The sequence below is a fragment of the Caloenas nicobarica genome, chromosome 3 (genome assembly GCF_036013445.1).
Source record: "Caloenas nicobarica isolate bCalNic1 chromosome 3, bCalNic1.hap1, whole genome shotgun sequence".
Taxonomy (NCBI): domain Eukaryota; kingdom Metazoa; phylum Chordata; class Aves; order Columbiformes; family Columbidae; genus Caloenas; species Caloenas nicobarica.
In genome coordinates, this window is record NC_088247.1 from 25910538 (window position 1) to 25926539 (window position 16002).

The following is a 16002-nucleotide window of genomic DNA, read 5'->3' on the forward strand; positions in this document are numbered from 1 at the left end:
TTTGAGCCAAGGGCTAGGTGTACTTGAAATTCTAGCAATGATAAATCCAGACATAAAACTGTGATTCTGCACCATGAAGTATAAAACACACTCTTTTATATAGATTTTAATGTCTTCAGGATTAAGCTATCACTTTTTCATATCATTCATTAGTCTGAATTAATTTTGTAAATGTAAAATATGTAGCTATTTTCCACTCACATATAGCCTGGGTGGTGTGTTTGTGTGTTTGTTTTGAGCAAAAGATAATACAAACTCCTTGACCTAAATAGAAAAACTCACGAGAATCTCATTAAAGTTGGATTTCAAATGAAAATATTGATGATTATTTGCATTCTGCTTAACTGAAATGGTTCCTGGAGAGAGAAAAGGAGCAGAGACATGGTCACGCATAAGTAAAAAATGCAGTTTTGTGTGGACTGATGTTTACTGTAGTCTGATTTTTTATTTACAACCCCTTCTGTAAAAGAGATTCAATATTTGTAAAACGCAGACGTAACAAGGAATGACCATATTGAGTTGATATTTGTAATCTCTTAGAAACATTATTGAGAATGCCTTAAGCTGCCTGTGAATTGTACAACATACAAGGTATTGGAGTCCTAAAATGGAAATAAATTTTGGTTAAGCTTTCAAGAGCTATTTGCGCAAAACCAGAAATGCACATATAAACTGCCTGATTGATCGCTGGATCATGAGGAACATAAATGTACTGACTGGCTTCTATTGTTCTGCAACTTGAAATTGCTAGTTATTTTCTGTCATTTGAAGGCTTCTTATTTATAAAATCAGCTCAGATAGGTCTGTCTCCAGTGAGGTACTGTGTGACCTCAGGCTTAAGAAGAGAATGGGAAATGACAGAGCAGCATGGAAGCAGGAGAGGAGAATGTGGAACCGCCACACAGAGGGTGTTGCAGGTAGCAGACTGGGCTTTATCACAATATCGTTTGATCACAGTATGAACAGTATCATGGGGCTTTCACTTACCTGAAGGCAGGACGGACTGACCCCCCTGACATTTAGAGTACGATCTCTCAAGCAGTTTCTGTGTCTTGTGTTCCAGAGACAGGGAGGTAAGCAGAAAAAGTAACCAAGACCAGGATTCATAACAGCTAAGTTCTGATGTGTAAAAGTTAGATTTCTATGTCTCTGCTAGGTAGCCATGGTTCTCTTTATGTTCCATGGCTATTCATCTGCTTTATCCTAGGTATCCACCTCAAGGAGAGTTGGATCGCTTTGTTGGATCTTATTTCTCTTTGATGACTGTAAAAGGACCTGTGGGGATAACATCAGACTTACATAACTAACATTAAAACGGCTAGGTTAGACTAGATGAGTCTCACTTGTAATGGTACCATAAAGTAGCTTAAACAACAAAATGACTGTCTAGCTGGTACATAATATCTACAGTAAGACAGTGTCTTTAGAATGTCTAGCACGTGTTTATTTGTGTATATGTACACACACACACGGATTTATGTGTACATACACATACAATTACAACTCATAATGATATCAGAATGAAAGCAAGCTAAAGGGGCACAATGAAACTGCCAATGGAAAATGGGACTAAGGAAGAGAAGTGGTCAAAGTTTGGCAATTTTCACTTTTTCAGCTGCACTCTATTACTTTAAGAAGACTAATGACTGAAAACTAACATGTGAAACTGTCGTCTTTACCTCAGCTTCTCTTAATAATAGAAGCGGACTGAATTAACATCAAAGATGTACTTGGTAGCAGATTTATCTCTCAGATCTATATATTTAAGCTACAGCTGCTGAACAAACCTGTCAAGTCTATATTATAGCAGATTCTCTGTAAAAATTGTGCATCTTTTTTTTTAAAACTTATTTTTCTTCTACACCTCTGGCTTTCTTAGTTCCACCTCGGAAAAAATGACAGAAGAGAAATGTAGTTTCCACAGGGAAAAAAGCATGAGGATTATTTCTTTATGGTGTAAAGATGCTGAAGTCTGTTCAGCATAGAGGAAGTACATTGGCTTGAATAGCTATGGTTCTGGCTCAAAAATCTCTCTTTTCAAAGTCAGGCATAGTGAAGTAAAGTATTCATTAATGTTTGCAGACTATTCAGATAAATCTTCTCTCAGAGTCTTTCCTCTGCATCACTTCAGCTACAGTATCTGACCCACACCTTCACTCAAAACTCTGTATCTGCTGATCCCCTGACACTGAAAAATTCAGAAAGGCCTCAAAAGCCCAAGTCTTTGGCTACAATCATATGTATGGACTGTCACCTTAAGGCTTGAAGGGTACAAGAATAATTTTATTAAAAGCCTTAGATAATGTTTAATGAACAAGACAGTTTTTCAGATGTTCAGAAGGTGCTCAAAATGGCAAAGGACTTTCACAAGATGACATTGAGAGATGTACATTAACTGGAAGCGTATTTCCCCTCTATTTTTGTCAATGATTTACTGGAAGCTTTAAATTCAATAGTGCAGAAGATTAAATAGCATTGAAACATCTCTGCCCTGAAAAAAAATTGGTTGTATGTTTCTTAAGACAAAAAAGCCGTAACAATGGAGACAAAATTGACATGTGACGCAAAAACGTGTGTTTTATTATAATGTTGAGGGGATAGCCAGGCAGAACAACAGCACTCTAAGATTTAATACACAACTAAATGACTCCCTGTGCAAAGTCCAAAGGTTAAAAAAATGACACCAGTGATTTCTGTTACTGACATCCCAGGTTTTGGCTTTGAAGACACTGTTTTTCTCTTCCTTTTTATCTTCACTTGTCCTCACTCAAGCTTAGACTCAGAATAACAACAAAGCAACATCTTAAACCACCAAAAGTTATGACACATATTATTTTCTTCTTGACTAAAGTAGCCTCGGGCTGAATTCCCTTTTTCTTTCACAGGGAAAAAATCTGCCTTATTGTTGTCAGACAATCAACATCAGATATTACAGTTTTAAAATTAAACAGCAACACCCCAAAATATTTTACAGCAAAGAAAAATACACCAGAAGATCACAAGATACACAGTGTATGACGATTCATGCAGTTAAAATAATGAGACCGTCTCCCATATAATTCATTGCAGTAAAGTTGTGGGAATGATTTAACTATTGTCTCACTGATAATTTGACTCATCTCTCATGCTCAAAAGTCCAGGCAAAACTGTAGTTTCAAATTCCAGCAACCATTTTCTAAGTTTTATCTCGCAGAGGACACTAGTCAGTGACTCCAACATTCTTATTATTAATAAAAGATAAGAAAAGACAAGAACTAAACATTTGTCTAATTGAGCAGATGAAAGTACTTCAAAAAGTACTAGTATTTTGTGTTAAAACACCAAGAATAGGACGTAACCTGTGACAGCTATACGTTTTTTGTCTGGTAGCACTATGACAGTTATACAACCAAGTCCAGGGAAGAAAGTGAGATGAAAAGCTTTAGACCACATGTATTTCTGTCCCACTGTCTTTTTGTCTGGAGAAGGAAGTATTGCGAGCTTTTTATGAAAGCAGAACTTAGGTATTAAAATAAATCAGGTCAAGATGAAAGGGACTGAATAATCTTTGTATCCTGTTGCTGTGTATATAGGAAGACAGTATTTTTGCCCAAGAGATTTCATAGTTTGTTTGGCCAGTGTGGTGACGGCAAATATGCAATGCCTACATAGAAAACATAGCATTAGAGAGACAAATTAGTCCAGTTTGTTAGCACTGTTTGTGGTCAGCACTTAGGTGGAATGAATTATCTTCAGGAGGTATCCCTATCTCTTGATAGCTGGGAGTGGATTTTTTCCTAATCCAAATGTCTCAGTTCCTGAAAGCTGAATTGGATGCATTTGGACTTCACCAAATCTTGTTTAATCACCAGCATTTTTTTTCAAAGATGGAAAGGGTCAGAAATATCTCATGAAATGTATAACTATGGAAACCCCATGGTTTATGTGCCCTGGCAGACAAGAGGTCAAACCACATCCTAGGGTCCATCAAACACAGTATAACCAGCCAGCCAGAAGAGCTGATTATCCTGCTGTATTATTCTGCTGTATTCAGCATTGGTGTGGCCTCACCTTGAGCACTGCGTGCAGTTCTGAGTCCCACAATTTAAGAAGAATGTGAAGGTCCTTGAATGTGTCCACAAGGCAACAAAGCTGGCAAAAGGGCTGGAAGGAATGTCCTGTGAGGAGTGGTTGAGGACTTTGGGCCTGCTTGGAGAAGAGGAGGCTAAGGGGCAACCTCATTGCTCTCTAGAGCTTCCTGAGGAGGCGAAGTGGAGAGGGAGGTGCCAATCTCTTCTCCCCAGTATCCCGTGGCAGGACATGTAGGAACGCTTCAGAGCTGCACCAGGGAAGATTTAGACTGAACATTAGGAAGCATTTCTTTACCAAGAGGAGGTCAAACACTGGAACAGGCTTCCCAGAGAGGTGTTGGCGCCCCAAACCTGTGGACCATATGGACAATGCCCTTAACAACACACGTTAGCTTTTGGTTAGCCCTGAATTGGTCACACAGTTGGACTAGATGATCATTGTAGGTTCCTTCCAGCTGAAATATTCTATTCTGAGTTTATGTTGTGGTTGTGTTGGTTGACTCATTTGACTTGAAGTTCCTTGTGAATGCAGAAGCTAAGTGAAATGAAAATATTTGAAAAACAAACCAACCAAACAAAACAACAACAACAAATCTCGCAAAGCAAAATATGAGTAAAGACCACAACCTTAAAAGCAGAATACACATTTCCTTTATACATTCTCTATGTATGCTACTTTTTAACAAATTCATTGCTTCTGTCTGTGAAGGCAGGGTGTAATACAATCATATCTTTAATGCACCCCCACTCTAGAAAGACAGGGAGGAGCCCTGTGGTAGATGCCCCATCCCTGGAGACATTCCAGGCCGAGCTGGACGGGGCTCTGAGCAACCTGATCTAGTTGAAGATGTCCCTGCACATGGCAAGGGAGTTGGACTGGACAATCTTAGAAGGTATCTTCTAAGCCAAACTATTCTATGATTCTATGAGCCATTGCAAATAAACAAACAAACAAATCTGAGGCAAACCTTAGCTTTATTCCTGTAAATCTGGGAGTTTTGCCAGGGACATCAGTGAATCAAACATTCAAACTACAAACTGTAACTTCAAAATGCAACTTTAAGTTCGAGTGGTTGAAAAAAAAATTGCAGGAGTGATTTTAAATTGTATTTTGCTGTCTGTGTATTTTTGATTGGTAGATGGGGACTGCTAGTATGTGAGAAGAGTCTGTTCTAGATATAAATTTTTGAATGGCAAAAATTGGAAAGATATTGCAGAATGCTGATTCCTAGAGCCCCGGTGTTCACTAAACAGTTTAATTCCTCAGTTAACACAGAGCACTGACTTCTTCTAACATCAACAGATCTGCAGGAATTAGTACCTTGAGATGTGAGATCTGTCATTCTTCTTTACTCTTAAGGCCTTATTCCTTTTTAGTTGACACCTTCAGCATTAAGGAGTTAGATTGTGTAATATTATTTAGCACACTCTTCAGATATCTTTTCTGTTTCCTTATAACAGCATTTTACGTATAAAGCTGAATGTAAGCATGCTAGAATCTAGTTTCTGTTCTTTTACAAAACACCAAAGTTTTGAAGCCACTGCTGATAACCCTTTTTGTTGTGTTAGATTGTATTTCTAGCTTTTTTACTGGTTTATTCAGTGATATTTAATTGTTAATGACGATATTTTTTTCTGAAAATTTTATACTTCTCTTGTGAAGGCCACCTTCACTATAGTTGATACAGTTTCTTGAAAAAGAAACTAGGAAACATTCAAACAAAATCAATTTCCATTCTATGGAAGAATACTGAAACAGTCTCCATGTTCTAGTTTTTTAACTGTCAGGCAGTATTGTGCATTCAAAGGCCTATTTTGGCAGAATTAATATCAAGGGGAAGTCGTTACTGAAAAGGACAGGCAAATTGCCTCTACTATATAAAACTGGACAGAAAATTATGAAAATTCCTTTATGGAAACACACAAGTACTCATCCTTTTATCTAAAAGTGCACCAGAATTCTCTTTGCAGAGTCAGCTGGAGCTGGTTCGCCTTGAGTGAATGGAAATACCTTGCTTACTTTTTCTCTTGAAGGGGACTGAATGCAGTTTAGTGAAATTACTTCTTTTTATTCAAGGTTATTTTTGATTGGAGACCATGATGTCTTCTTTTGGAAAAGTTAAGCGGTATATTTCTCACAAATATTTTTATTAGACAGAAAAAACTCCCTTTTAAAAGTAATTTTCATTAATTGATAGGCAGACATTCTCATTAATGATTCCTTAAAATTAATTCTTTTCTTTTTCCTAATAAAAATGGAAATTTTGGAAGGGTTAAGTGTGAAAACTTTTTCTAAAAATGCCAAAGGTGGAGACATTAATTGCCTGAAGCTTTGTAAAAGTAACCCTCATAGATTCCCTGTCTCTGTGAGTAATGAGGTCCAGCATCTGTTTGATTTTGAAATGTCATTCATTTGGAGTAAATATCAGGTTGGAATAATCACAAAAGCAAGAGAGAAAAAAGTGGTATTAGATTATTTTGGTCATCTTCCAGAAAATGTAATATTGTTCTGTAATGGATGTTGTCCAAGGATGTGTCAACTCACTTTTAAGTCTCTGTCATTTCCACTTGCAGACTAATTCCACTGGGATTAAATTCATTGCTAGGATAATTTTTCTCGATGTTTTCTTTCCTGGACTTCTTTCCCCTATTCTATCTATAGACTAAATATACAGCACTTAATTTTCTCTTTCTGCTTGGTGTTTGAGGCCTACACGCATCTACATTGATAGTGTTTATGCATTTTGACATATTCTTTTCTCAATTCACCACACAAACACTTTAGTGTAGTGCTCCAATCATGTACTGTATAATTCTTTACTCAAAACATGCATGGCTTTGCCTACGTTTAATCACACCTCCTTAGGTTTTCTTTCTAATGTTTTATCATACCTAAAGCAAACTCCATGTCTAAAAGCAGACTCCATGTCTAATTTCCCACTCACTATCACGTCTATTATCTTCCGAGGCCTTGGCTTCCCTGGAAACACTGGAAATGTCTGATTACTTTCAACAAGGTCAATATGTCGTTAGTCAGGAACACATAGTTTGGATAGGTCTACTTTAGGAAAAATTGGTAATGACTACATTGGCTGTCTGAACTACAATTTCTCAGGAACAAGAAACGTCAGAGAAAGTAAAAAAAACTGTAAGGGGAGATACAATATTGACTGTATTAAAGAATTTATATCAGCTAACAACTCTGAAAGTGTTGTAGTAATTTTATGAAGTAGTTACAGTCATTTATTAATTCCCATTGATTTTAACTTATGATCAAAATATTGATACCTCTCATATTCATGAATAGATTCCCATTTCTTTTCTTTAAAGTTTACTTTCTGAAAGCAGATAATGGCAACAGGATTTGCTCTTCTACTAAATCATTTTCGCTTACAGTATCCAGCACAAAGGGGTTATGTTCCATGATTAAGACTCCAAGGCACAGCTATTTTACAGGAAAAAATAACTGAAGTGTCATTTTCCTTTCCAATCTGGTGGTCCCTAAACCAGCTCTTGCTCCAAGCCATAAGGGAACATAAAATACATTCCAGATTAATTTAACAACCTTTTTAGCACAATACATTCCTGGTTTAATTTTGTTCAACCAAACTGTACCATCTATGATTTTGTGCTATATTGTGAAAAAATTATATATATCAGAACTGTAATTTCCATGTTGTTTATTATGATAACTTTACCGTATTTTCTAAAGTCTTTGATTTTTTCCCTGATGGTTTAAGATGGACAGAATCCAAGTTCTTCAGCCTGTAATGTCGTAATACTCCTCATCATTTGTTCTGAAATCATGTGTTACCGTTGTGTAGTTCTGGAAGCTGATACATTCTATTGTCTGCTGATTCCCATTCTAACACTTTATTCACTGTATATTTCCTAATAATTTTCAGTCTTCTCCTTAGCACATCTCATGTATCAGTAGGCAATTAATAATATCAGGCTTCAATCTGAAATTCAGGCACAAGTGATGTGCTTGGTTTCTCAATTCTCATCACAGAGATGGTGATCTAGTCAACAAAGTCAGTGGAGACTGGAGGGCAACTCATGGATCCGTTAGACGCCCCCACACAAATATTTGGTCCTACCAGAAGTGTGAAGAACTTACCATTACCAGCATCTGCAAAAGGACATGGATGTCTCATAGGCCCACTGTCATATCTGCCAGAAACACGCGGATGTCTGGGGCACCCTAAGACATCTCAAGTAGCCCCAGACACCTGCATTTAGGCAAGTGAATGGATCCAAATATACTCTGCTACTGTGGGATGCATACATTTAGATATCTTAATCTTGAACTAAATCCCACGGTGTTTTACTCTCAGGAAAAAAACCAAATTCTAATTCCACTTCTGACATTAACATTTGCATTAAGGATAATTATGCCAATGTACTGCTTAAATCTCAGAAGAGACCAGCAAAACAGTAATACACTGTATTACCTATGCTTTTAAAAATATTGTAAAGGAACCATTATGTATTCTATTTTCCCACAGTATACTCAAAGCAAAAATGTGCACTAATTAATAATATCCTTGTACTACTGGTGCCTTTCATAATCTGTACAGATCTTCCACTTTTCTGTGACAGAAGTGGGTGGTATGGGTTTCAAATTTAAACCACAATGGCTTAATTAGCTCCTTCAGGATTATACTTCTAGTTACTCAATTTTATTTTAATTTTGATTTAGCAGAGTTTGAGGGACCAGTCAACACTTTCTCTGAGTTGCGGCTCTCCAGGGAAAATGACCTGGAATGGTGTCACTTTCCACTGTTGCTATTAATAATATACCAGGTTACTTTTTACTCCCATAGTGTCTTCCATTAGGGCTCCTTTTAAATTTATTAGTGAATAAGCTTTTGCAACTAATGACTATTTTAAAATATGAAATAAAAAAGAAGTCAAATCTCAAAGATTACCCAGATTCAGAAAGAGATATTTGTACAGAGTCATGTCTATGCAGGAAAGCATACAGGATGTGAACTCTTAAGAAACAAGACAGTTCTGAATTGTTGAAATAAGATGCTATCGAGTTTCCATTCAGCGTAGTGGATTTCTAAGACTTTTAGAAGGTTAACTTTTTATCTGAATTTATTTTTAGATTACTAAATATTATCTGATCATTTTAACAAATTCCTCTCAGCATTTGTTCATATTTCAAGGAGTAGTACTTACAGCAGCAAGTAAAACAACAGTTAAAATGAAAGATGAATTTAATAGTATTTATTTATATTGTATATTTCTTTATCACTGAGAATATTCACCCTCAGATGCCTGGCTTAGCAATAGAAAGGATATTTAGAGATTTGTTTTTCCTAAGGGATATAAAAAATTAAGCTTGAAGAGGAAACTGTGCTTGGATGCCGTAACATGTTTGATAGGTGTAACTGAAGGATACACTGCAAAATGAATTTATTCCATCAGGAAGGCTGAAATCATGAAAACTACTGAAGTATGACTTTATAGGCAGGAAAAGGGAAAAAAAGAGAAATGGCAAAGATCAAATGCAATACTTACACTGAGAAATCTATTTTAGAAAATTGAGATATCTATTTTAGAAAATATGTCCTCCTTTTCTAAAGACATTACTGCAGAAATACTTTCCACTTAGGAGTTTTTTGAAAGAATTGCTTTCTCTATAGAAGGTATATTAGTATGAATGAGCCAAGAAATCCCCAGAAATGTTCTTGATGGAGCTGGCATTCATTTCCAGAGGCAAGATGTCAAATCAGACTGGCATGTGGCTACAAACACTACATTATTGTGTTTCCATCACAGCTGAGTGCTTTTTCAGACTGAGGAAAGAATGTCAGCCTGGGAGAAATGGGAACTGGTGAATCTCAGCCAGTCTTTTGAATAAGCCTGAACGAACTGTGCCAAGTTTTAGGAAAGGCTCGGTAAACAGGCCCGGGACCTCATGCCACCGTTTCTGCCAGTAAAGGCCAGCATCTATGGAGAGGACACTCCACCCACCTTTTTTGCTAAGTCCTGCTCCTGATTCACGCACTAACCCCAAGACTGGTTTTTATCAGTAAACAGTAAATCAACCTTATTTTCTGCCCTTTAGACCGCAGTCATTAAAAGAATTGTGAAAATCGCTTACACCATCAAAATCTACTAGCATACTTAGTTATTTAACTGTTACACAAAATCTATACGTTGAATACAAAATGTAATAATTCATAGAACTGCAGACTAACTGAGGCTGGAAGTTGTTTGGTTCAACTCTCTGTGACTTAAATTGGCAGGGCCATCTTAAATCAAGTTGCTTGTATCATTGAATACTTTAGGTTAGAAGGAATCTCTGAAGGTCATCTAATTTAATCGCCCAGCTCGAAGCAGAACCACCTTCATAGTTAAGGTTCATGGGGTTTCTCAGGTGGTGTTTTGGATATTTCTGAGGACACATATTCCACAACCTCTCACTTCAGCAGTGCCTTACCACTCTTGTTGTACAATACTTTTTTTCCCTATGTCCAACTGCAATTTGCCTTGCTGAAAACTGTGACTGTCATCTTCCGGCTGTCAGCTGTGCATGTATCAGGAAAGTCTTCTGTATCATCTCTATACTCTCCCTTTGTAAAGCAGAAGACAAGAAATAGATCTCTGGGAAGCCACCTCCCTTGAGAGCTCGACAAGGCCAGCTGCCTCAGCCTCTCCTTGTACATCATGTGCTCCAGACCCCAAACATCTCAGTGGACTCCTGCTGGTCTTGATTCAGCCTGTTAATGCCTTTGCTGTACGGGGAAGTCCAAAACTGGGCACAGGGCTCTGGATGCAGAATGGCAGGTCATGAATAAAGGGGATTAGTCGCTTTTCTTGACCTGTTGGCTGCACTTTTCTATACTTCAATTTAATGTATTTTAATTTAGAGTATCTGGATGAATGCTTGTGGGCATGGATTACTGAGTAAACAGCTCTTCTTTCTAACTGTAAGATAAAATGCATATGTCAAGTACCTCCTCTTCTATCTGGAATAAAACCTAGGAAATTAAATTCATGGATATGTTATAGTTAAGGGCAAAAAAGGGTCCTTTTCCATTCCAGTTTGTAACTTTTCTTCCATTTAGAAACTTTTCTGAGAAGCAATTTGTATCAGTGTATGAAACCAGAATTTGACTTTTTTTTTTTTTTTTTTCCTGGAAAATAATGTATGTTAGAAAGAGAATTAATCACAGAAAGGTGAGTCTGCAGGAACTGGTCATCATCCTGCTCAAACAAGTGGGAGATATAATGTGTAGTAATGAATGCAGGAATACATGAATATAAATTAAAGGCATTTTTCATCTGTCTTTAAGACTGATGTAAATATTGGACTTTCACACTGCAGCTGATATATTTTTTTACTAAAATGGTCGCAAGGAAAGAAGTAAATCTGAATTAGATGTGAAATCAGATAGCCTACCATATAGAGAGATATATATATTAATTATGATCATGAGACACTGTATCTGAAAAAGATACAAGATTTGGCAAAGAAATGGCAAAGATTATTAATAACCTCTGAATTTTCACCTGGTAATTCAAAGAAAAAGCATCATGAAGCCTTTTTAAAAAACAACAGTTACATTCAATGGTCATTATGACCAACATTGCTTTTATGATCCCTTGCATTTAACAAGCAGTAGCTACAATCTGTGCTTGCAGCTGAAATACAAACTTCACCTCTCTGCCAGTCACCAATTTGTCTTGCTTTTTTAACTTTGGTGGGATGAGCAGGTATTTCACACACATTAGAGTTTGCCGTTAACCAAGGAGAGCTGGTGCCACCATGGCTGTTCAAATTTTTTTACAAAGATGGCACAAAACTTCCCCATCCACACTGTGGGTTTTCTTATATTTTTGCTGTTTGTCTTTCAAAGTGAACGGAGCACTGCAAATACAGCTCAAACGTGGTGTTGGTGGGATATACACCTATAAACACCCTGTCAATGGCATTTTGTACATCCTAGGATTAACTTTATACCGTGGAGAAACCTGTAAAAGTTCACATATTTGGTTTTCTGTTTATTTGTGCTCTTTTATTGGTACCCAGGCATCATGACTCGTGAATAGCAACTAGACAAGCATTCATTGTATAAATGCAAAACAAGACAGAGCTCTTTAAGCAATCAGTACACATACAGTATATACCTAGCTACATAAGTAACGTGTGCAGTGCAGCTTTTGCTCATTGAACAACATCCAGATGATGGCCTTGGAACCACTTGTGCTCTTATATATTCAAAGCGAAGATTAACAACACAGAGCACTGTGCAGTTCAGCTGCAACTACAGAATTGTGAAGGTCTTATTACCTGGCAGGTAGAGGCAATCTCTTGTGTGGTTTCATGGATATTGCCACGACATTCAGCATGTCCTCAAAGATGTCAAAGAAACATCAAGTAAGTTTACAGATCATCCCCCACACTGTGCACTAAAACAGATTAGGTTGTCAGAAATTTAATTTGAGCTGAGAAAAGCTGGGAATGTTTTCAGTTCCAATTCACCAGCTATTTTGGTAAAGGTGTTGGATGAGGTCTTTAACAAAAGCGTTCCTAGGGATCTTCAGCTCAGCTGAAGAAATGTGTTCACATTAATTTCAATACTCCTACACAGTTCAGTTCATCTGGCAAGCTCTCTAGAGGAGATATTCTGTAAAGGAAAAAAGGTTTTTACAATGACTAACTAAAATGACACTTGTGTTAAGGTTTTGTAATCTCTAATGACAACTTGTCTTACAGCTAGCAGGATACTTATCTTCGTTTTTATCGTCAGCATTGTTCGTTATTTAAACATGGAGACATCTGGCAGTCATGCTTTGTTCTGGCCCTGGTATTAGAACAACTAAGGCAAACTTGCTTTTTTTTTTTTTTTTCTTGTTTAAAGCTACAAAATGTGAACATATGTATCAGATGTCTCACTAGTACCATCTCTTTTAACAGGTGGGGAGCATTAGGTGACAAAAATGGACAAAAGCAGAAGTTCTGGGTAAGTGAATCTTTAGCACTGTGTTTTGAGGCAGAAGGAAAAATCTCTGCTAAACAGATTATCTCGAAATAACTTCTTTCTTTTCATTCACTCTATGTCTATTTTTTCCTTCACCTTAAATTCTCCTCCATAATTCTGTCCCCTTTCTGACAACTTTTATCATGCTAACCCTTGAACTACAACATCATCTACCTTAATTTTAAAGCCTGTTTCATCCAATCTCCCACCTATATAATTTTTTTTTGCTACATTGTCTTTTCTGTCTCAAATCTTATTCCGATTCTCAACTGTTACTCACATTTCCCATGAAGACTCAGTTCTTTTTGATGCCTGAAAATAAGACTCAATAAAACTAATCAATATTCTCCATTAAAACATTTGGAAAATAAAAGCTATCTGTTTAAACAGTGTTGGCAAATGCTATCCAGCTATCAGAAAAAAAATAGCAAAAACATTGGCTTTCAGCCATTGATAAGAAGTCAGATTTTATCGCTTTGATTGTGATTAACAGCTCATCTCATTATTCCTGTGTTCAGCAGAAGGTAATTTGGAGTTTATATAGCTGATGGCAGGGCTTATAGTCGGTAGTTTCACTGACATCTAGGGCAAAACTTCTACTGACTTCAAAGAAACTAAATTGTTCAATATGTCAATAGCTACCTGAATGAAATCTAATTTATTAAAAGTCAGCCTTTTCATATCTTGGGTCTCTCTTTAACAGATTAATTGTAATTCGATATTTCACCGTTGTTATTTCAATGACTACTTTCTCCAGCCATTAGTTGAATTATCTAATGATTTCTGCTTCCATTTATCAAACTGCCTTGTAGAAATAGTATTCCATTTTTATTAACCCTGATTTTGGTACTGAAAGTTTGATCAAAACAAAAAGGAACAAATTATTAGAAATCAGAAAAAGATGCATTATAATTCTTAGTGCATCAAATCTGAGAAACTGTTTCTTAAAAAGGAAACTAACACAAAAGATTCATTTTGCACTTCACAAGCTGTATTTTTAAATACTACTTTAAAATGAAATTTGATATTTTTTTTCCTCTTTGTTTTTCTTTAGATTGCTGCAAATTCCTGGGGAAAATCTTGGGGAGAAAATGGCTATTTTAGGATTCTACGTGGACAAAATGAGTGTGATATTGAGAAGCTAATTTTAGCTACTTCAGGACAGCCGTAGTCATCTACTCTAATTTTCTTGTACCATATGCTGCTTTATGTATCTCTTCTTTCCATTGTTGCATATTGAGTCTTGCTAGAGATATAAAAATGTACTCTCTGTAAGTTACCTTTCTCTCTATTATGGCTCATTAGGACTTCCTAACTCGAACACATCACAGTCACCACAACACTCTCAGATCCCAGCTGGAACAAACACTCCTTTATACTAATAGCAAGTTGTACCCAGGACAAGTGAAAACCTTGGTGTCTCACAGAGCAGGAAGTTCCCTCCTCTGTTATTTACATCTCACCACTATTTTGTTATGTTACTAATGGTTGATTCAACAGTACCTGAAATAAATGGAATTACTTTATTAGCATTAATCTCTTTATAATACGTACTCTAGTTACAAATCACTTTAGAAATATTATGTGCTCTTCCACACAAAATTGCCTCAGACAGCTCATGGTCATACTGGACAAAAGATTCCAAAGAAATGTAAGTAGAGTTCTGATCCTGTTAGAGAATAATTATTTCCTATCCTAGGTTAGATAAGTTGTATCTATGCATCATTATCTCTTCCAGGAAATTAATTTTTTACTAGTAGATAGCACAAAGTCGATGCAGTTAGAATAATACAAAAATTACTTGCAGTGAAACTACACATTCCTGTTCCCACAACCACAATTAAAATGTACAATTTTAATAATTTAATTAAACAACAACAACAAAAAGTAATTTCTCCTCAATAAAGTCTAGACTAGACTGATTCCTGAACTGCTTGCCTTCCACTTGCTGTTTGACCTGGGAACAGGTGTGTGCTGCCATTCCCAAAAGCCTGTTTCTATTGCCCAATGGAGAAAGACAGAAAAGACATTTTGTTGTTTGTCTCCGCAGATGTATCTGTAGTCCAGGCATGGTTCCTAGTGATGGCCAGCAGGATTGTTAGTGCAGATGAGATGCCCAGAGCTCCTTTCACTCCTACTGCTCCCAAAGATGCTTCTGTCTGAAGAAAAAGCCTACTGGCATGCAACCCCTCCCATCAGAAGCTATCAATATAAGAAGAAATTAACTACTATTTTTTACTTTTAGTTCCAATGAATCCAAAGGCCAGATTCTAACAGGAATCATCAGTCATAAAATTATCTATGAAAGAAACAACCCTGACATGTTAAATAGGTGAAGGGGAAAGCTGCTAGGAAATTCCAGTGAACAAAGAATTTCCAGTGACACCTTCAGTGTCTTTAACAGATTATCCTTCATTCTTTCTTGAAAGTTAGGAACTTGACTTCTCATGTCATCAGCAAAGGAGTAATAACTTTTAATTCAATAACTTTGTGTGGTGGTGGAATACAACAGATGTCCTTGCCACTGAAATAATGCCTCTCAAACTAAATTTATGTTGCATCACTACTGAAAGAGCTATCATTAAAACGTCAGTGTCATGCTGCTGCAAAACAAGCTATTATGTGGCCACTAGTGTCATATAATAAACTGAATTTAGACAAAAACCTTTATCACTTGAAATTTATAGCAAACTGTAACACAAGCAATTTTAGAAGGGCTAAGTGCTCTGAGAGAAGTAGCAACTTTTTAGACTTAGTGAGCTAAACCAGTACTTGAGAGGAAAATGAGCCACCTACACAGCTACTTCCCAACCTCTTGGTGTGTATTGATTCCATAAACTTCAAGATTTCAAAATAATAGAATTTAGGTCTGAAGTGAATGATCCTGAAAAAACATATCTGGTTAACTCCGGGGTTTTTTTGTTTCATTTACC

The 16002-nt window shown here is 36.6% G+C and overlaps 1 protein-coding gene across 1 annotated transcript in view; it reads left to right on the forward strand.

The window, feature by feature from the left end:
- The window catches only part of TINAG (tubulointerstitial nephritis antigen), a 46703-nt gene extending 32463 nt beyond the window's left edge, over positions 1–14240 (forward strand). Inside the window, exons 10-11 of the mRNA XM_065632618.1 lie at positions 13006–13051; positions 14124–14240. Of these exons, the coding sequence (XP_065488690.1) occupies positions 13006–13051; positions 14124–14240 (163 nt within the window). The remainder of the gene's footprint in view (positions 1–13005; positions 13052–14123) is intronic.
- The last annotated feature ends 1762 nt before the right edge of the window (positions 14241–16002 follow it).